At 41.0% G+C, this 23,064-nt stretch overlaps 1 protein-coding gene across 1 annotated transcript; it reads right to left on the bottom strand.

Annotated features, from left to right (window-relative positions):
• Positions 1-22,096: 22,096 nt before the first annotated feature.
• On the bottom strand, positions 22,097-23,052 carry bcn92 (LYR motif-containing protein bcn92). The gene is made up of 3 exons (XM_071586999.1): positions 22,866-23,052; positions 22,624-22,744; positions 22,097-22,479 (listed from the first exon to the last, which is right to left on the bottom strand). Exons 1-3 carry the CDS (start codon positions 22,943-22,945, stop codon positions 22,411-22,413), a joined length of 270 nt encoding a protein of 89 aa, XP_071443100.1. The 5' UTR covers positions 22,946-23,052; the 3' UTR covers positions 22,097-22,410.
• Between the last annotated feature and the right edge of the window lie 12 nt (positions 23,053-23,064).

Genomic DNA, 23,064 nt, shown 5'->3' with positions numbered 1-23,064 from the left:
GCATTTCAACATTTTTATCAATGCAAGTTTATCATTGATTGATTTAGCAGCGGGCTGAGATTAAGTTGGTCTGGCTCTCGTCGCAGAAATATCGGTTTTGACGATAATCAATATAAGTATTACTCGATTTTATCCCTTCAGTATACGCTAAAACCTCAACGTGATGAATGCACCAAATTTAAGAATATTGCCAATGAGTCTAGACTTGAAATTACCTAATACAAAAAAATGTTATTGACGAACCTAAGATAAAATTCTGTCCAAATCCGAAGATTATTAGAACAGCTTTATTAATCAGAAATGTACCAGTCAATCGAGTTCAGTAAAGAGACCCAGAAAGAGGCTTGCACTGAACGTCGCGTAAAAATTCAATGTGACGGCGAAAGTATGAGATTTACGAATGACTGGATACAGATTGTTTTGCCCAACGCACTGCTCTTAGTACTTGAGCAGAAAAAAGTTTTTACCCAAAATATCTTGCGTGATCGTTTCTTGTGCAGTGTAAATAATGTTACAATACAAGTACTAATATCAAATGTTTCTACTGTCTGCGAAGTTTTTTTGGCCTCTTTCTTTTACTACTGCTGGGTTGGACGATTCGCCACCTTAAAATAGTATATGAGCAGCGAATCTCCAGTATTTCGTGGGATAGAGATAGAGTGAGGTTTGTATTTTTCTGAAAGGCTGCTTCTCTGTTGATGGAAAACGAGTATTGAAGCTGAGCGGTCTGCACAGGAGCAGTGAGTTGGTCCTCGAGGATTTTTGCCCTCCCTACGACTGAGAAACCGTCTTTTTCTTGCAGCAGCGCGATACTTGGTTGGAAATTTTGGCTACGTTTCCCATAAGTTCGCTTATTTAAAATGTATACTTTCTAGAACGCATTTGAGGTGAAATCCCTTCCATCGTGCAGTGTCTTCGAGCAGGTCGTCCGAGGCGCCTTTGGCGACCACCTCGCTTGTTTTTGACATGCTGGAGATTCCGGAAGACAAATAGGAGCATCTAAGGTCATTCCCTAATCTTTCCAAATCTGTTTCGGATGTGTCCTCTCCGAAGAAGTATTTGAAGGCCGTGCGCTGAGGGGAAGGACGTGAACCAGAGGGAGTTCAGTGGTGAACCAGAAATTAAGTTATCCGACAAAATTGAATGAAGAATGATATGTAAATACTGGAGACATGCACACAAACTGTATTGTGACCATGTGTGTCATACTGCAACACATAATCTGCACAGGTAATTACGAACATGCGATAATTGCTATTTTTGCGTCTGAGTCTGAATTCCACGAATGCATGACCCAATGAATTTATTACAGGATATTTAAACGTGGCGGAAGCAATGTCATCTTAGCTTTTACAATTTCGCAATGCATTTGAATCGCAGCGGGGGCTAAGGTCAAATAGAGATATTCATTAGCTACAAAAAAATAAGCGTTCCCAATTATAAATGAATATTTTTAATGCATCAGTGTCACTGCCACTTTCATCTTATTATTAATACGCGATATGAGAATAGTTCTGCTGAATGCGTTTGAAGGAGGTATCCTTCATTCATCTCACGCCTTGGAAGACGCATGTTCTCTTGCGATGTTATCCAATGTGACCTAGCTTTCGTTGTGTAACACCTTACAAGTAATTTTAAATTTCTAATTTTCCAGATGTGGTCCATGCCGCGGGTCATGCCTCCTTTTCTATCTTTTCATCGCTCTGGTTTTCTTATCGGGCGTCAGAAATGTGTGACGTCTGTTTTGCGGTGAGGCCATTTTGCAATTGGGATTGAGGCTCGTAAAATTTCACTTTCATCGCCACATAAATTAACTGATATATAAAACTCGTTCCTCTTAAAGGCAACATCATTAGCAGAAATGACGTCAATATCGTCATAGACAACGGTCGTAAAGTTGTTTCATGCCCCGCATCGGATGCGCCGAAGTAATCCCACGCAAAGTAAACGGAAGCAATAGCAATTTCGATTCACCCGAAAGCATACGGAAAGTAGCACTACTTGCCGCACCATGAATGAAATCGATTGTTCCTTTCTTTTCTAACACGCCTATTTGAATTCAGGTGATTGAAGGAGGAGCATTTGTTTCCCCATGATGACGGCTCGGGCCATTATTACAACTAGCCTCCATGCTTCATCTCCAAGGTTTTCACAGTCCCCCTATCGATAGCAATCGTAAAATTTTGAAGTAGTAGCTAAGCTGACTGGAGATAGTATTATCAATGGGCATTAAGTTTTCACCTGTTTCATGCGTAGTTGTCATTCATAATTAGAGGCAAACACAGTTTTAATAAAACTACATTTTCAATGTTTTACCACGTTAACTGAACCTTGCCTAGTAATCAATTAACCAAAACGGACGGCTGGGAGTATTGGCGAACACAGGAGAAGACTGGATGGAGAGGCTATGAGTCCATTTAGGAATCAGGCGGTACTAACTGTGGAGGGATGGACAGTGATTATTGGAGTTGCCGGATGACGTTGGTAAGTTTTAGCGTTAAAGTTGCAGAAATGTTAGCAATGATATGGGAAGGGTTTGTGAATGGGAGTGGGGGGAGAGGTCATTGAGCCTGGTTATTCAGACAGCCAAGGTACTGCAGTTGCTGTTGTTCGTTATAAGTAAATAAATAAGACAACGAGGAACCCCTTTGTTTCGAGAGCAAGTCAAAGTATATTCGAGTAATTCCAGCTATAGCCAAACAGATATAACGCTTTTTAATAAAACCTTCGGAGGAAAAAAATAACCGTGTTACCTGTTCGATAAAACAATTTCTAACATTATGTACAATAAAGACGTACTATTTTCTCCACCACTAACATACCAAATGATTACGGTCCCCGCTTAAGGCTTCCATTGATGGAAAAACGCCCTTAGACCAGGCTATTTGTTTAGCGGGGAAAACTTCGACCTGGAAGGCATGCCACAGACGTTCAATACATACTATGTTGCACTCATCTGAAGGATTCAAAATTAATATCATTGAATCAATAGTTATTCATGTTAAAGCATTTAGTACGAGGGTCATCCGGAAAGTAGTACCCGTTCGTGCCGCATGAAGTGCTGACGACGCGAGTAGCCGCTGGACGAGGTCAGATAGCTTCAGTGGCTTGTCTGCCTTCTCTGAGCCAAGTTGCGTGACGCTAGCATTGCCTGTGTTGTTTCTGTGATTGTTTACAATGTTTAAAAAAATTGAGAACGCCGCCAGTTGTGAAGTGAGGGCAGTGATTAAATTCCTCAATGCAAGAAACGTTCGCCCATGTGATATTCATCGCCAATTAAAGGAGGTGTATGGAGACAATGTAATGGACGAGTCGTCTGTTCGGCGGTGGTGTCGCAACTTCAACATGGGGAGGGGGAACACACACGACGATGAGCGTTCGGGGAGACCGTCTGTCATTACAGACCAACTGGTGAGCTCAGTTGACGAATTCGTGAGGAACGATCGGCGCGTCACAATTGATGACATCTGTGAGCATTTTCCCAATGTTTCTCGAACAATTGTTCATGAAATTGTTAAACACCATCTGCATTATGCAAAAATTTGTGCAAGATGGGTCCCTCGCGTATCTCAATGAGCTGGCGGCGAAGGACTATGCAGCAGGAATACAGAAACTTGTCACACGTTATGACAAATGCCTTAATTTGCTTGGAGATTATGTTGAGAAGTAGTTTAAAGTATCCTCTTTCAAATAAAATTTTTTATGTTTGTTAATATTTACTTTTGTGTCTTTATTTCACGAACGGGTACTACTTTCCGGATGACCCTCGTAGTTTAGACGAAGGTTTCATCGTTAAACCGCGGCAAATGGCAACAGTTTAATACAGCTTATCCTGAAATAATGTTGTTAAAAGGCTGGACACAGACACTGGCATATGAGAATATTTGAAAAGTTCCCGTACCTTCGTATTTAGTTGATTGCGCTGACTGTCAAATATGTTTTAAAAGTTGTTATTAAGATATTTCCCATTCTTGTCCTCGTATCCCGTTCGATCTTTGACCATTAGCTACAGATCGTCCTAGTGTAAGTTTCGGGACTTTGGGCGTCGACAAATTGAAGAGATTGACTCTAGTTTACTTGCAAGGTCTGTCCCAGAAGTAGTATGATTTATTTTTTCCCGAATAGACGGACGGACGGGCGAGGCTGGGCTCGAGGGAGGGGAGTCTCAGGAAAGACTGGAGACCGGTGGCAGTTGGCTCCCAACCGTTGCGGATCGTTCGTTTGCGAAATCTCTATAACGTGACCTCGTTACGATCTGTCTTGAACTCGTGACTGGCACAGCCCCGCGCCATCAAATTTTGCTCGGAACTGGGCAAGACCGGGAAAGAGGCCCATGACAAGCAGCTTATGGTTATAACGTCATGTGTAGGTTGGGTGTTTTTGAGTGGAAATCGGGTGTTTGGGAATGTTCGGGAAGGTAGAGAACATGTTGAAGACGCCAAACGTGTAGGACGCCGTGTCTCGTCAAAAAGCGATGAATATCTTGCAAGAGTGAAGAACTTGTTGGGCAGGGCCCGCAGATTAAGTGTCCGCATGGTTTCTGATTAACTTGGCATCCTTAAAAGTGATGTACATCTACTTGCGATCGAAAACATGGACATGAGAAAGGTGCGTGGGCGAAGTTGGTGCCGGGAGAGCTCTCGGGTGAACAAAAGGAAACTCGCACGCGGATCTCTGCCAAGGGCTTCTCCGCCCTACCTCAGCCATATCCTACAGCCCTGACGTTGCCCCATCACACTTCCCCCTCTTCCCCGCCTCAAATCCGTGCTGGAAGAACGTCACCACGGCTCGGTGGGAGCGTAGCAGAATTCCTGGCGCCGCCCTACGAGGCGTGGCTAAACCCGTCGGTGTTACTTCGAAGACTTATGGGTGAATGTATCGATTCTGGCAAACCATTTTTTTTAATCGACTCAGTCCGACTACTTTTGGGACAGACTTTGTATACTCTCCTCGCCATAATCTAATATAACCTTTCCACAGGTATTCTTTTTAAATGACGCTCCATCCTCGTTGAATTTCGTAATGATTCACCCATTTTATTTTACGCCGTTTCCTTACCACGTAAAGGAAATCCTTGCGTGTTGTCCGAAACAGTGTCCTCGATCCGTCCAGGAACTCGTCTTCCGCTAGTAACCAACGCGTGACTAACTGCTGCTGTTCTTCAATCAGGCGGAGATCAGTGCTCAGAGATAAAAATTATTTTCAAGATTTTCTACCCATCAAATCTTATGGTAGTTGACAGAGATGGGGAGAGTGGAATGAAGTAATACAGGTAGGTCTCACGATTACTCTTCTAAATATCCACTCAGTTACAATTAGTATAAATTACATTATTTAACGTAACTAGTTACAGTGCAAGTAGATAACAAATACTGTCAATGAAATATTAATGTTGTTCTAGGTTGTAAGGTTAGTGCCATATGCTATCTTTAATATATATATATATATAATATCTTCGAAATGGAACGCTCTTCGGCGACACACAAATATATAAAAAACACAGATGTAGATTTTTAGAATATAGAGACACAAAGAAAGGACACTCACAATTTGTTATTTTACGTTTCGACAGCACGGCTGTCGTCTTCACGGCTGTCGGATTCTGAAGACGACAGCCGTGCTGTCGAAACGTAAAATAACAAATTGTGAGTGTCCTTTCTTTGTGTCTCTATATTCTAAAAATCTACATCTGTGTTTTTTATATATTTGTATATATATATATATATATATATATATATAAAATCACGAGTAGTTTCTATTTACATATTTTTTATATTTTTCGAAATTTAATGAGAAAATGTACAACAAGATATGGAAAGTTTGCAGAGGAAGGGTGAAATGAAGGGGTTTGTGATGAAGGGTGCACTGTACAGAAAAGTTAAATCTTTATCGGGTAGTAAGAAAGGAAGATCTATGCTAATAGTTAGAGATAAGGCGGGTAAGATAATAGCTGACACAGGAAAGATTAAAGAGAGATGGAAGGAATATATAGAACTGTTTAGTAAAGAACTTAGACCAAAAAGGTTAGACATAGAAAAGGAACATGACGCAGAGGAAGATAGCTTAGGTCCAGGCATACTCGACGATGAGATAGAAAAGGCATTAAGGGAGATGACACTAAATAAGGCCGCGGGGGTGGATAACATTCCTGCGGAACTACTGAAATGTCCGGTAAAATGTGGGAAGAAGAGGCTATATGGGCTGATTCGTAGTATCTAGGAGGAAGGAATCTGGCCAGAAGATTTGTGAGATCAGTTTTAGTTCCTATTCCGAGTAGTAGTAATATTTAGGGGAGGCGACCGACAGCTGAGGTCATTTGCGCCATCGGGGATGGACAAGAAAGGATGAAGGGTGGAGAGGAACCAGGCGTCGGCACTAGCCTACTCTACGGAACCCTTGGCGCCTACGAAAGGCGCGAAGGGGTCCGCAGTTTAACGACCCATCCGACGGACGGCGTACTCTTTCAAAGTGTCCTCCACTAAGCACCTCAAGTAGAGATCGATGTACCTCTGAAAAATATTCAATACCGCCGGGATTTGAACCCGGGCCCTCAGGGTGGGAAGCCACTACATTAGCCCCCGCACCATCTTGATCCCCTCCTATTCCGAAAAAGGTAAAGGCTACGTCATGTGAGGACTACAGGACAATAAGTTCGATATCCCACGCAGCTAAAGTTGTTCTCAGGATCATAAACAAAAGGATAGAGATTAGGGCAAATGATTACTTAGGGGATGATCAGTTTGGATTTAGGAAGGGGAGAGGTACGCGGGATGCCATTGCAGTAATGAGATTATTAATCGAGAGGAATATGGAACACAACCAGGAGGTATTTGCCTGTTTCGTAGATTTCGAAAAAGCATTTGATAGAGTGAATTGGGAAAAACTAATGAGTACATTGAAGAAAGTAGGAATAGATTGGAGGGAAAGGAGGCTAATCCGCAACCTGTACATGTCTCAGACTGCTCAGGTGCGAGTGGGGAACGGGGAGTCAGGATGGGCAGTGTTAGGAAGAGGTGTAAGGCAGGGTTGCCCATTATCACCGTTGCTGTTCAACCTGTGTGCAGAGGAAATGATCAAAGAGGCATGGGAAAAACTGGAGGTAAAAATGAAACTGTGCGGGGAATTCGTAAAATCAGTGAGGTTTGCTGATGACCAAGCTTTAGTTTGTCAGTCAGCCAAGGGGTTGCAAGCATTGCTGAGTGAATTGGAAATTCAGTGCGACAGGTATGGGATGAGAATCAATATTAATAAAACAAAGGTTATGCGATTTACCAGAATGAAAAAGGCTAAGCTAAGCGTAAAAATAGGAGGGCAAAAAATAGAGCAGGTGGAACAGTTAACGTATCTGGGAAGTGTTTTGGACCAACAGGGTCAAAGTAGTAGGGACGTGAGGGGAGGAATTGCGCTAGGCAAAGAGGCTTTCACGAGGAGGAGGGAGTTGATGAGAGGGACGTTGAGTAAGGATATTAAGAAAAGACTCGCCAAAACTTTGATATGGAGCGTAGTTATGTGCGGCGCGGAAACGTGGTCATTGAAGCAGGAGGATAGACGTAGACTGGAGGCTTTTGAAATGTGGGAGTGGAGAAGAATGGAGAAGGTGAAATGGACAGATAAGAAAACAAATGGTGGGCGAAGAGAGGGGTTTGTTCGGAGAAATCCTTTGGTGGCAGGAAAAGTGAATGAAGCGGATATTGACCGGCAGTGGGATGTTGAAGATTGTAATTGAGGGGAGAATGTTAGGCAAACGAGGAAAGGGAAGGAACAGGATAGGGATGTTGGACGGGATGAAGAGAGGAAGAAAGTACTCAGAGACGAAGAAGGACCTGATATAGAGTAGGATGCTGGATTTTTTGTTTTCTTAGGAGTCACAAAATGTTTTATTTAGTAGCTGTGTCCATCCAAAAACCTACCTTAACCAGTAGATTACCTAATAATAATAACATGTGCAACATACCTGGAAATATTAGCGGTTACTCAGTTGCGAATATTCACTAACTCCCCATCACTAGCAATTGAGTAATTCTTAAAAAGAACTCAGTGATCACTCACCCAAGGTTGGTTTTGAGGGTATATCTCACACATAAATAAGTCCTAACTGCGGAAGGGTATGGTGGGTCAGTCCCTCTACCTATGTCCACATTCGTTTTCCCACGTTGCGCTGCAAAGAAAATCACGCCGATTGTGTTTTCGTCCCGAAGGTTCGGATTTTGAAGTTGGTTCAGTTGGTCAGTAGCTGAGTGCTCCACCCTCTTCACCCCTGGTTGGTTGCCACCCACTGTACCCCCGGTTGGTTGCCATACCGCCGGAGGAGAGAAATTACCTATTGAAATGAGACTGGATTTCTGATATGTCTCACTCCGCGATATAAATCACTTTCAACGGTCAACTTTCGCACCAACCGACCTGGTGAGCTCTTTCTCTGGAGTCCATCCGGTGGACCAATGACAGCCAAGCATTTAAAAGTAGTTGCCAGAGAATTCCGCTGGGGAAGACACTAAAATATAAAAAGCAAGTATAAAAACAAAAACCCATACATTCAATTGTCTTGCCGTTGGACCCCGACCTCTTCAATAGAAATCGTCTTTATGAAGTGAGTGCCTTCCTTCGATTATTTTTTACTCACTTGATAAAGGCTACAAACGAGAAAAGATACTCCCGATTTTCTTACCAGTTTTTGCCTAATTAAGCATAATAGCTGACTACCCTATTCCTCGATTCTATCTATATCTAGATGAAATTTAAAGTGGCCAATCGCAAAATTCTTGATCTATAGCATGTGAAGGTTGGAAAAACCTTTCAAAACCTTAGGTGTTTTTTCCTGGGGCGTTATAATGAGGAAGTGCTAGTTTATGTTATGGTTACGAAAGCCGTCAATCAAAGTTTGGCAACACTCGCGATAAATTCCAGAAGCGATGGAATTCTCAAATTCATTAGGCAATGTAATTGTAATATAATATATTAAAATACCAATTTAGCATCATACCTATCAGCCTAGAATTTCATTTAAAAATTTATATTTTGGTAAATATGTCATGTTTTCAAACCAATTTAGGCGTAGAGTTAGGTACTTGCGTCTTTTGATAGTTCTAATTCTCTAAAAAGCATTAAATGGAGGGGAACTGCAAGCGTAGTCCTAAATACCATTTCCTGATGTTTAAGTTGTTATTATTTGCCATGAATATTTTCCTCCGGATAGGAAGCCATATTCTTCTTGCGATGTTCCATTCACCTCAAGCTTCCTCGACCATTCATAATCCACACTCCCGCGTAAAAAATGTTTCCATTCGCTCAAATGTTTTCTTTCCTAAATTTATTTGAAAATCGCTTGCATTTTCAGTGTTGCGCCACGTTCACTTCCTATTTAATTAATTTTTTTTATCCTGCTTTCAAATAAGTGGTCAGATATTTCTGCTCTGCTAGAATTGATTCTCAGTTTATTTATAATGTGAAAACCTTGCTATGGAGTGTGGTCTTTCACGGCCAGGAAACTTAGCCTTCCAAACAAGATGTTATGCATGGATTGGAGGTTTCATGGGTGAGGAGAAGGATGGAAAAGGTAAAATGGACGGGAAGGAAAGCGAACGAGGAAGTGGTGGGCACAGTGGGGAAGGAGAGCGGAAGAAATCCAAAGAGGGCAGGAGATATAGAAGATAGAGAGCATTTTGATTGGCGATGGAGGGGAGGGCGTCGGGAGAGCGAGGCAGGGGCAGGAAAAGGATAGACATGCTGAAAATTGATGGCCAGAATGAAGGGAATGTACACGGCATTGCAAAGCAGTTCATTGTAGTTTGGAATGTCAGGTTGTATCTTGTGAGGCGAGGCTGAGGAAGTTAGCGGTGGCTAGTCTGTGTGTTCGTATACTAAAACCAACCCTAAACGGTGCACTACCGAATATATATGTCCTTACTTTCCATTAGCTCCGTATTTTTTTCTACTCGTTGCAGAAGCCATGTCTCTGGCTTATTATAGTTCTGCTTTCTAAAATACTTTCAGAATTTGTATATTTCTGTACAAAAACCTCCTCGAAAAGGCGTTAAAGGCATTAAGGTTGGTTCTTGATTATTCTCTTCTCTGCTGAAGCCTGAGAGAAAGTTTAGAATCTCTCGCGCTCATCTCCTTTTTAATCGAGATTGATATTCATCTGAGAAATCTCCATCCTCATTCTTAAAATAACGATATCTACGCGCCTGATAGAATTGCATCCATTCCAACGAAAATCTTGAAAAATATTTTGGGTCGATTTATAGCATGTGGAAATCAGTCCTCAGTTCAGAGATGAATACTGTCCCATCCGGGACATGGTAGAGGCAGGAGAATGGTCTTCTTAGGGGGAAAGGGTGCACAGTGTCCGTTTCGTTTGCGCGCACGATTCCTCATCGCCTGCCACCAATTGATGGACGTCAGAGTAGTTCATCTCTTCTCCCATTCTATAATCATTCTGTGTCATCTGTTCGCAGCTCCTTCCCTTAACGCTAATGTTTCCCATTCATGACTTCAGGAACAACCGACAGAATAAATCAAGAAAATTATTTCTATTTTGGCTATCAAGTTTAATAATATACGAAAGAGAAGTTTGGGGTACTGATTTTTGGGATGCGATCATAATGAAGAATGAGCATCTGCAAATAATGACCGAATTTCGATCTGTAGTTCTTCCACTCCAGCTTACCAATTGGTTCGATCATTTCATCGGGTGGAACATCGTATTTGCTCGGGAAGCGCAGTTTAATGAAATAACCTGAAATGACCGGTATATAATTTCTGTGCCAGAAATCTTTCCATAGCATGACTTAGGAATAAATTAAAATACTTAAAATTTTATTGATGAAAAAAATGAAAGAAGTGAGACGATAATGAGAGAGCAATTTGTTTTTCGTTAAGAAATGTTTATCGGTATGTCAAGAGAGATCTGTGTGCTAGAAAATTGAATTGAATGTATTTCAAGCAGATTGGGTTTTGCCACCCGTTTCGCCCGCATAGCTCACCGAAGAGTTGAATCGGTCGTGAGATCACGGTTAACAATCCAGCAAATAAACACGCATTTCGTTTTCTTCTCACCGGGACTTACTCTTTTCCGCATTTAAAGTTGCCAGCGCCGGACAGGGACGGCGCAAAGATGCCCGTGGAAGAAAAGAATTGGGCATTGAGAAAGCGCGCTGCTAAGTATGAAATCACACAGAGGAGCCCACGGCATTCGGAAAGCCTATCTTTTTCCAAACTTCAAATTCGATTGCATTTTTAGAGTGGAAACATTTCATGTGGCGGGAACGCGCGCCTTCCGGATGTTGCCCAGAAAAATCAGTCTCGAGTAATTTTCCCTATCACCGCATAATATTCATCCGTCATTAATAATTACCTCTTTTGCAAAGTGATCAATACTTTCGGATTCTAACCCCGCAGAGCTTATTTTTTTGCCGTTCCCAGTCCTATTCAAATTTATTCCGTTGCCATCTGTATTTCTTTACAGACTTTAATGTAACCGGCCAGATTATAATTATTAAGTAATCTACCGGTCAAGGTAGGTTTTGAATGGACACAACTACCAATTAATATTTCGTGACTCCAAAAAAACACAATCCAGCATCCTACTCTATATCAGGTCCCTCTTCATCTCTGTGTACTTTCTTCCTCCCTTCATCCCGTCCAACATCCCCCTCCTGTTCCTTCCCTTTCCTCGTTTGCCTAACATTCTCCCCTCTATTACAGTCTTTAACATCCCACTGCCGGTCAATACCCCCTTCATTCACTTTTCCTGCCACCATAGGATTGCTCCCAACAAACTCCTCTCTTCGCCCACCATACCAAATACTTGCTCATTTGTTTTCTTCTCCGTCCATTTCCCTTTCTCCATTCCTCTCCACACCCACATTTCAAAAGCCTCCAGTGTATGTCTATCCTCCTGCTTCACTGACCACGTTTCCGCGCCGTACATAGCTACGCTCCATATCAAAGTTTTTCGAGTCTTTTCTTAACATCCTTGCTCAACGTCCCTGTCATCAACTCCCTCCTTGTGAAAGCCTCTTTGCCTAGCATATTCTTCTCCTTACGTCCCTACTACTTTGATCGTGTTGGTCCAAAACACTTCCGAGATACGTAACCTGTTCTACCTGCTCTAGTTTCTGTCCTTCTATTTTAATGTTTAGCTTAGCTTTTTTCTTTATAGAAAAACGCATAACCTTTGTTCTATTAATGTTGATTCTCATCCCATAGCTGTAGCACTGAGCTTCCAATTCACTCATAAATGTTTGCAACCCCTTGGCTGACTGAAGTAGTTTTTGCGATGAAACTGCCGAGGTTGTGGCTAGGATGCCGAAAGTTGTCTTCCTATGATTAGGAGAATTTCGCGGTTTCATCCAGCGGTAAAAGTAGTTGGCATATCGTTTTCTCTTTAGCGTAGATTAAATTATATCACATCCAACTATAGATGGTTGGTGGAAATTGCGCTCTATTTCCAATAATCTTGGTCAGAAAATATCGGCGTCGATATTTTCACCAGATCCTCTTGATAGCACAAAGGAAACCCTCGGAAAAATGGCGGATGACCAGGGCATTGGATTATCAGATACACTGCCCTATTAGAATTAATCCTCCGTGGTAGATCGAGGTCATTTCATTCTCATGTCATTGCAAGGATCATAAAAACCTTTTTGGACAAGGAGATTTGCTAGAAAACTCCACCGCGACTATCAGACTTGAATGCTAATTTTGATGACCGTGGGTAGGAAATCCCGAAAAAGCACCATGCCAAATGAAATATTCATATTTAGGATGGGGGGCTAGGATCAATTCTCTCTGCCACCTGCAAATTCTGTTATTCTGGCCAAAAAATTCACATGGCTTTTGATTCAGTTGGATTTGATGACTGGCGTCAAGAGGGGCTCGAATCGAGGCAAATGCTTTACCCGCAGTGGGAGGAGGGACGGGGTGTTTAGTTTGTTGATTCTCAGGAGGTGATGGGTGACCTGTGGCAGCGGAGCAGGGTTTCCTCCGTTAGCGAGTCAAGAGCGCTCTCTCCCCAGCCGCCGCTTCTCGTCAGAATGGCAAGTCTCAGGGACGAACTGTTGGAGGTCATCGTCGCACCCCTCAGAGGCGACTCGAGTCGCCCCAGTTGCCACTTCGCCCCAGTTGCCCTTTCCTTTCTGTCCCGTGGATCAAAAATCGTTGAAGTATGGCGAGGGGCATCGAAATACAACCAATCAACTCCCCGAATATTTCAGAATTGACACAGTAATTGACATATATTTTATCTCACAAGTAAGAAGTCTCTTGGAAGTGCGGATTATTCATTTGCATATGATTCGTCTTCTCTGTGTTCTTTTTTGTCTTCTACCCTTAGAATTGCGAGTATGAATTTTTTGTGTTTATATATTTTTAGTAAAAAAAATTTTATGATACTTACGGAGATTGAGATATGTAGAAAAATAATAACTCCAATAGCGATTTCAAGTTAAAAGTAAAATAAAGGTTAATATTTGTAACCATAACATTTATTTTGTCGCTCCTTTGCTTTAACAGTCAACTCAATGGTGCACTTCTTTTACAAATGTCACATTTATCATAATTTGCTACTGCATACCACCAAGATCTGCACCGATGGCGGCTCCGGGCGGGCTCGAACCCAGACCCTTCTGCGCACGCCGCCGCAACCCTCCCCACTCGTCGCCGCGTCAGGCGACACTCTGCTCGGAGCCGCCGTTTTCCATTTTCCATCCATTTTCAGGGCTAGTTGCTAGGTTTAGACCTTGAAAGGCCCTAATATTTCGCCTTATTTTCTACAATGTGATCACATTTGAAAATAAATTAATTACATCAGCTTAAATATTTTACGTATTAATTATTATCCCACCACTAAAGAAAACCATAATTGCTATCACTCCAGTAGATAGGGGACGAGAAAATGAGGTCGGGTAATTTGCAATCTGACTGATTAGTCCCAATTAAAACTAGATTATCATTTGGGAATGGACTTCTGGGAATTTTTTCAAATACCTAGGCACCTGGGCAATATTCCTATTCTATTCCTCCATCTTATTTATTCAAGATTTCCTTCGTATCACAGTCTTCAGTATTCGATTGTCACTCAATATGACTCGTATCCACTTTTTTTGCCTCCTATGAATTTCTCCCAACTCTCTCCTCCATCACGCCTATCAAACCTAGAACTTCTATTTCGCTTTCTTCGATTTTAATTTTTTTTCATCCTTCTCCGAACCTCAAAGCACCCAACCTGCGATAACCTCTTGCCCCAACGATCACATTTTCGAGCTATAGACCCCTTGTTATAGTTTTCACGAATCATTTAAATGTACAGGGTTCGTCCGGAAAATAAGTGTACTGAGCTCAGGAAAAAAAAATTATTACACTTTTACATATCTTAAGCTAATATTCCTCAAAATAGGACCCTTGTGAGTCGATACACTTGTTCCAGCGGCGTTCCCATTCCTGGAACGCTCCCGCGAAGGCATCATCGAGAACCTCTCGAAGACACGTCGTCACGGCCTCTTTGACGGCGTCCAAAGTCCCGTATCGCGTTCCTTTCAAACTCCTCTTTATCTTCGGGAACAGAAAGAAGTCCGGTGGTGCCAAGTCCGGGCTGTAGGGCGGGTGCGGCAGCGTTGCCACGCCATGCTTGGCCAAGAAGTCCGACACGACAAGCGCGGTGTGAGACGGCGCATTGTCGTGATGCAGCCGCCAGATGTTTTTGATCGCTGGCCGGACGCGGGCGACTCGTTTTCGAAGCCTGTCGAGCACTTGGACGTAAAATGCAGCATTTACAGTTTGTCGTTCAGGTACAAATTCGTAGTGGACGACTCCCCTTTTGTCAAAAAAATACAATCAAATCAGTACACTTATTTTCCGGACGAACCCTGTATATTACTTATGATTCCTGTCATCAACTGTTCCCTCTTATCAATAGCTTCTTTGCCTACATTCTAGCGCAACTACAACAATTTAATCAAAATCAATTACATATGCATATAATTTCATGTCGAATTAAGATATTAGTTAGGTTTGCGGATGATCAATCTCTATGTAGCCTAGTGGTTGAGCACATTGATGAGCACGTTGAAAAATAAGTGCGATAGGTTAGGAATGAAAATAAATGTAAAAAACAAAGGTTATAAGGTTTACGAGAAAGAGGAGTTAGATATTTCAAGATGGGAGCCCATAAAGTAGAGCCGCTGGAGCAGTTTTCCTATCTCGGAGGTGCTTTGGACTCAAATGGTCTCATTGGTAGGAACATAAGAAGAAAAATTGCAGTTGCGAAGAAGATATGCCGCGGAGGATGGAATTGAAAAGAGTGACGTTGAGTAAGGATATTGAGAGAAGACTCATTTAAACTTTGATGAGGAGCGTGGTTTTGCTCGGCGGGAAACGTGGTCATTGAAGCGGGAGGATAGACGCAGATTGGAGGCTTTTGACATGTGGGCGGGGGGAAGGAGAATGGAGAAGGTGAAACGGACAGAGAAGAAAACAAATGAGGAAGTGCTGAGTATGACGCGGGAAGAGATAAGATTGCTGGAAGAAATCCAAAGGTTGCAGGAAATACAGATGCAGAGCGTTTTGATTGGCGATGGTAGACTGTGATAGAAAAGAGAAAGGCAAGGGAGGAACGTGTAGCTTTAGCACGTTGAACGGAATGAGTGGAGTAAGAAAGGGGAACTAAAGAGGGGCTTATTATAGTGTCGGATGTCAGGTTGTTTTTTGTTAGGTGAGGCAAGAAAATATATCTGTGTACCGTTGAAATGTCTGTGCCTATCTATGCCAACCTTAACCGGAAGAATACCGATAATAACGATATAATCTCTGATTCAGAGAGGAGAGTCCTTAGATGAACCAACATTCTAACCAATAGTAATATCAAATGCCTATTGAAAGTTGCGGAGGAATTGCCAAGCTTACGAATCAAGTACGATTCCTCCCCATCATTGAATACACCAATGAAGGTAAAATCATTTGGGAGACATCAGAATATATTGGCAAAATGTTTTCATTTCTAGCTATTCGAAAGATCCACGAGGTTATTTATAAACTTCGCGAAGTATACGAAGCTGAACGGATAAGTATTCATAGGACCGAAAAGTCAAAAACAAACACCACAAGACGAGTGATTGTATTTATTCTTTATTCTGCTCTCGTTGAAATACTTTTCCTCCAGATATACATGCATATATCAATTGGTGCTCACAGATAAATTGTAATTGGCTAACCTGACGCGTACCTAAGTGCACTCGGTGCGGGCCGTATACTCCGAGAAGAAAGAGAGTCGGGTGAGCTTTCAATTGAGGCTGTGAGGGAATCGGGGATCCTGGGAAGATTAAGATCTAACTTTCCCCCAGGCGTAAAAAAAGTCGAAATTTGGGAAGATCTTAAAACCCACTCCTCAATGAAAAATTAGGGCTCTCCTTACCAAATTAAAAATAATGGAATTTATCCGTAAAATCTCTGTTAAACACATATCCAATCGCAGATATTGCCTGATAATTACCCTTTCATTATGACGCTGTGAATCGCATGACGCAGGAGGACATATCCGGGACGTATTTCAAGACATACTTTCCCTTCTCATTGGTTCTAAAAAAATTAACTTAGGACTTGCGAAATATCGACATTTCCTGAAAAAAAACTGACAACTCGGTAAAGGTCACGGGAATTGGAAATTCAAGAAAATATTGCATGGTGGAAGAAGAGGGTCAAAATAATGCCCAAACTTCGCATGGTTAGCGTAAACTTCCCCCTAGTGTCTCTCTGACAGCCTAGCTGTATCACTTATTAGAGTGCTTCAGCATTAATTATAATATTCCAAATTCATTCAACGAATGGAATTAATATAATAACAGCCCTTCGACAGTCCTTCGATCCGACGGGGCTTGTGAAACTTACTCGGAATGCATATGATGATTGAATATGGAGCAACGAGGGAGGGTTTCCCACAGGTCCTGAGCACATCGCCACTGAAGCAGCTTTGGACGCAATTCATTGTGCTTCGTCCTGTTCTCCTTCATGTCGCCCTAAATGCCCACTCCCTCCCTTTTACTACCTCTCTCCCATCACAGCCTCCACTCACACATGCTACCAATTCTCAATGTATACCCCATCAACTTGTGCTCCTTTCTTCAAATTTCTTCGCCATCATTCTCCTGAGATATACACTGACACTTCTTCGTTCGTATTCCTCCAACACCAGCTTGGGTAGTCTTCCGTTTAAGGCGGGTTTTGGATGGACACTGACTGAACATTCACATATCCTAACAAGACACAACTGGAAACCCTACTCTACCATAAGCCCTTCTTCAATTTCGCACCCTTTTTAACTCCCCCCGTTCAACATGTGAATTCATTTCCTCCCATTTACCTCCCTTGCCTAACCTTCTCCTCGCAGTCTTCGACATTACTTCGCCAAACTAAATTTTTCCCCGAAAAATACCTCATTAATGTCCTGCCGATATCCGACTGCCTCTTTCGTCGACGACCAGAAGAGGGATCCAAGGTCTTCACATCGTTATCAGCACATTGTATGGAGAACGAACCCGCCTTCCTTCAAACTTCTTCAAACTCATGGAACTGATGTCACGGGAGATAACGCACGTCTTCACAGCCGTGCGGGACGAGAACTTCTGTTATATTTCCCGCGCATGAGAATGGGAGATCAAATGCAACGATTGAGTAGAGTACACCTTCACATTAAGCTTGAAATTCACCCCGGGTATATTATTTTTACCATACAATACTCGTAAACTTCGTATAGCTGTGTAGTTGTACTTCGGCTTTTGAAATGTTCCTGCGGTGGCTATATTGTAATGCAGTTCAAGACAGGAATACTCCACGTGACAGCAAAACGCGTGAATTATGCAATAGTAATTTGGATGGGGAACCCTTTTGTGTGATGCTCTGTAAGAAATATTAGTGTTGTTATAAAAATATTAGCAGTAGTTTATCAGCCAATTAAGGTTTTTTATGACCCTAGAAACTAAGCCTTTCTATATTGCATTTATAAACACCATATATCATGATTTGAAACACCATTACGCCTCACATTACAACTAGCTATTTTTTCCTCAATAAAAAATTGCTCTCTCCTTTCATGCCATCTGAATAATAAACTTTTCTTCCCTCTTCCAAGCCACTCAATTTCCTATGGATTCATTAGCTCTACTCTCTTCAAGTTTCTCATAACAGCCACTGCCCTACCATGACTGACACCTTGTTTTCCTTACCATCCATTTTATTTTTCCATTCTTATCCAATTCTTACAAAGCCTGTTGTTTATGTTTAACCTCTACTGTCACTATAAAATTTCTTAAGCTTTCAGAACTCTGCTCCAAATAAAAGTTTTCCTCAATTTTTTTCTCAACATCCTTGTCATCAGCTCTCTATGAAGGTTTTTGCTCTCAATTCTTATTGCAACATCCATACTGTGTACAGCCGTGGAGAAAGTTCTGGAGTCAGCATGACTACATATGCATTTTATGGAGGAAGACAAAGTAGGTAAGAGCTTTGGAAAGGGTAGAGAGTGTTAAAAATCAAATTCAATGGGCATATGTCATACTCTGAGAATGGTGATGTTGATACATTTACAGATGTGCCAGAAGTTTTCAGCCGTTCTTATTCTTCTACTTTTGCTGCATATAGGTCACACTTAAAATGCAGTACTTCTACCATAAAATGAGATTTTGAATGCTTAGAGCATTGTATTTGAATCGGCAATTTTGCCACAGCAAGCGGAACATATGTATACATTTTGTAGTAGTGGGTGAAAGCATTCTTATGCCTTCTCAGTTGACATTACCTTTAGAATGATAAATTTGGCATTTAACACATTGGGTGCATGGAGTGGATTAAAATTATGTTTCTTTTCCACAGCTAGCCCTGCTTGCTCACCAAATGATCATGGATGTCTCAGCATGCATGATCATTAGGTGAGCAAGTTTTAATTCCCTCTCTATTCATATTGGTAACAATTGAATATAAGTTCTCCTTTTTTGCAGATATCATTTCTTAATGTTTAGACCTAACACCTGATCAATTGATTAGAAAAGAATCCTCGTCAGTTGAAATATTCATGGATTCATTATTAGATTTCTATATTTCATAAGTTCATAGGTATTCATGACAAACCCAACAAGATTTGTACATAGGCGATACCTTCACCCGGACATCTTCACGATTCCAGCCCGTTGGCACATCATACAAGATTTATTGTAATGTATTGCAAACAAGTTCAGCATATTGCACATAAGTTCATAATTTAGAAATATCTGGGACTGATACATTCACAGCAGAGAAGATCAGTAGTAGCAGGTATTATGGGAAGTGACTGGTAGCAGATGCCAATGGATCCTTTATTGATTGATGGGTAATTTGATTGAAGTTGGCTTTTTTTGTGAATGGGGGAAGGGTGGAGAGAAATGTGACATTGGCATTAGCCTACTCCCAATGACAGATGCCAAAGGATCTAAAATTAAATGCCCGATTTCGTGGATGGCATACTCAATGAGAACTGTTTTCCAAACAGCACCCAAGTAGGGACTGCTTTACCAATGCAAAAGTGGGCAATCACTGGGATTTGAACTCAGAATGGGAAAGAGTACCCTAGGATCTGTACCGACCTAATCCCAGGGAGAGAAGGTGTACAATTATTAAATGAGAGGGTTTTGATTGAGATGGAAGAGCTTATGAGTCAACTGATTATGCTTACTTAAATAACTTAGGGGACTATTGGAAAAATATCATGAAATCAAATGGTTTCCAGTGCAGTACAAACTGCACCTGACGACACGGCTGATGCTAGACTAGTCATGGATGATGATGCACCACTGCTGGATGGGAGTGAGGCAGTGGACCACAGTTTAGGAACAAGGAATGACAGAGGAGAGAAAAGCATTGTTTTCTAGTACTGCTACATATAGTTAGTATGTAGGAAATATTTTTTTCTAAACTTTTCTACTATGAAAATACCGTTCGGTGGGTATATTATAGGTGGGCTATGAATATAGGTTTTCTATGAATGCAAACTACCAATTCGTACAGTAACATTTCCCTTAACAAAACACAAATCAGCATCCAGCCTTACAATAGGCCCCTCTTCAATCCTGCATAATTCCTTCTTCCTGTCTAACATCCCTATCCTGCCCCTTCCTCACTTGCCGAACATTCTCACCTTTATCACAGTCTTCAACATCCCATTGCCAATCAAAATACTCTGCATCCCTCTTTCCTGCCTCCTTTGGATTTCTCCAAACAATCCCAGCACTTCCTTGTTTGCTTCCCTTTCAGTCCACTTCACTTTTATTCCCCACCCTTTACTTCATAAGTCTCAAATCTATGCATATCATCCTGCTTAAATTACCATGGTTCCTCTCTGTAGAACGCCACGCTCTACATCAAGGTTAAGACAATCCTTTTCTTGTCATCTGCACTGAAAGTCTCTGTCATCAATCCCCTTCTTCTTATTTAAGCTTCTTTGCCTAATGCAAGTAAGTCTCCTCCTAAGGTCTCCTCTACTACTTTGACCACTTTGGCCAAAAACACTTCTGATGTAGATAAACTGTTCCATCCTCTTTGGTTTATGCCCTCCTATTTTAAACATTTAGCTTAGCTTTCCTCTTTCGTGAAAACTGCATAACCTTTGTTTTTTACATTTATTCTCATTCCATACCATTTCCACTGACTTTCCAAAGCACCCACCAGTGCTTGCAACCCCTTTTGAGATGAGTACCACAGAGAATAAAATGACAATGGAGGATGGAAATTATCAAATCTTGAAATAGGGTGGATAATGAGAGGGAGGTCCTGGAGAATTCCCAAAAAGGCTGAGAAAAAAGAATACGGAGAGGAAAGGAGTGGGATTTTTAGACAGCATAAAGGCAGGCAGATTTCGAAAAGAAATGAAGAAAGGTATCATTTAAGGACAAAAAAAAAAGAAAACGCTAGGAATACTTTGACGTAAATGGACACTAGGAGCCAAAATGTAACTTTAAATAAGTTAAGCACTTTGAATAAATATATTGATTGTATGATGCATATTGCACTCCTCCAAGACTTGCAATGTATTCCATTGATCTTTGTGTGCAAGATACGTAGGCTATCTTGTTAGCCCACTGCCTCCTGCCAACACAAGTTTGCAGCATGAGTGGCTGATTGCATTCATTGCTTCTTCCAACACATCAATGATCCTTAGGGTAGCAGATAGATCACTCAACAAAACGTTCACCTGTTCACCAGGAAGCTTTTATTGAATGTATGCACAAGCTTTTGCCAACCAGAATCTATAATCTATCTAAATGTCTATCAACTAAAAATACATAAATAGTATAAATACAAATGTGGCATAGTGCAAATACAATGAAAATAGTGTCATATTGTAATTGCATATTTATAGCGACATACTCTCCTCCTAATTTTGCAAAAAACGAAAATGATATAATAATGCTTCAAAACTCAAATGCTCAATCGAGGAAGAAATGTAGTAATCACTTAATGATTATGAACAATCTTATGCTTCCCTGAAAAAGAGTAAATGGGGTAAAGAATATAATGCCCATTTTTGGTGAAACTATGAAGTCAAAGTTATCCACGGGGTAATAAACAAAAGAGTTGGTGATGGTACCATTCTTGGCCAGGCCAAGTCTAACTAACAAGAGATCTTGAAATTCCTCCAGTAACCGTGCTACTAAGCAAGACCCAACCTTAACAATTTTATGGTGGCACAAAAATTTCTGCCACGACCTTTTTTCAGAATACCTGACACCTAATTCATTACGCGATCATTGCATAAGATCGCATTAACTAACTACATCCCATAGTTAGCCAACAATCTCCGAGAACCATGAGGCACTACCCTGAACTTAGCGTTTTCATAGGCTCATGGATGACATATTGCTGAATACTGACGTTTGAATCCTCTATCACGAACTGAAGACCTCTGCACCAAAAGGCATCAATTGATATCTTTGACACGAAGTTCATCCTACCGCAATAATCCTTGGATGAAGAGAGAATGAATGGATTTATTAATTCTCCTTTGGCCTTTTTAATACGACCATGGCAAATGATAAATAAATATGGATATCGTGTAAGTCGAAATAATAATTCATTTAAAAATATAATCGTATTATTTTTTCAATAATTACAAGTCATTACAATATAGATATGTTCAACTACATTTAATAACTGTCGATTGGAGCCATTTACTTCAAGTCCAAATGGCCTTCACGTAACTCTACAACAAACAAAAATGTTGCACATGCCTCACTACACATTTCCCACATACATTAACAAAGATATAATTAATTACATCCTCATTTAAATTTGATACAATCTACAGCATTACTCAATTGAAAAATAATAACAATAAATAAAATACACTCAACGATTCGGAACCCGTGTAAATTAGCAAAGAGTCATCCATTATACTGTTTTGCAGGTATCACACTCAATTATGAGTTTTTCAGTGGAATACAATGATCCAACGGTCACCTACAAGAAGAAAAATGACATTGTTAACATAAATTATCAAAATCAGGTATTATTTTGCTAGCTTAGGCGTAGTTTTCTCAAAACTACCCGCTGATAATAGAATATCTTAATAAATATCACTTTCATATCAAAATTAACTCTCACCTGTCTTTTAATAATTTCTAGATTTTTCTTTGCGTACTCCATCTGCTTTCGAATTTCTTCTGAGTCAGTTAAGGTCTTGTTTTCCCGGAAGGCATCCCTTGTCCGCCGAATAGCATACTTCCTAGAATATATTGAGTGTCGTATATGTAGTTCCAACATGCAGATGTCAAAATCCTTAGGCCAAAACATTAAATAGGAACATTCTAGACCTTTGAAATCTAATTAGACTTTATATCGCTCACCTGAAATTATAGGAACTGAACTTCTCACTTTCTCGGAGCATAGTTTTGTATAATGCTAATATGCTGTTTCTAGAAGTCATGTCTTCAGATAAAATTACAGTATATCACAACTTTTAAAACTCTTCGTTGCTTCGTGTTCTAGGCCTTGATATTGTTTTGAACGGCATGCGCGATATAAACACATTTTCTTTCCAAACAA

This window comes from Hetaerina americana, unplaced genomic scaffold (assembly GCF_022747635.1).
Source record: "Hetaerina americana unplaced genomic scaffold, ioHetAmer1.1.p SCAF_29, whole genome shotgun sequence".
NCBI lineage: Eukaryota > Metazoa > Arthropoda > Insecta > Odonata > Calopterygidae > Hetaerina > Hetaerina americana.
Note: the sequence above shows the minus strand (reverse complement) of the source record. Positions and strands in the feature narration are given on the sequence as shown.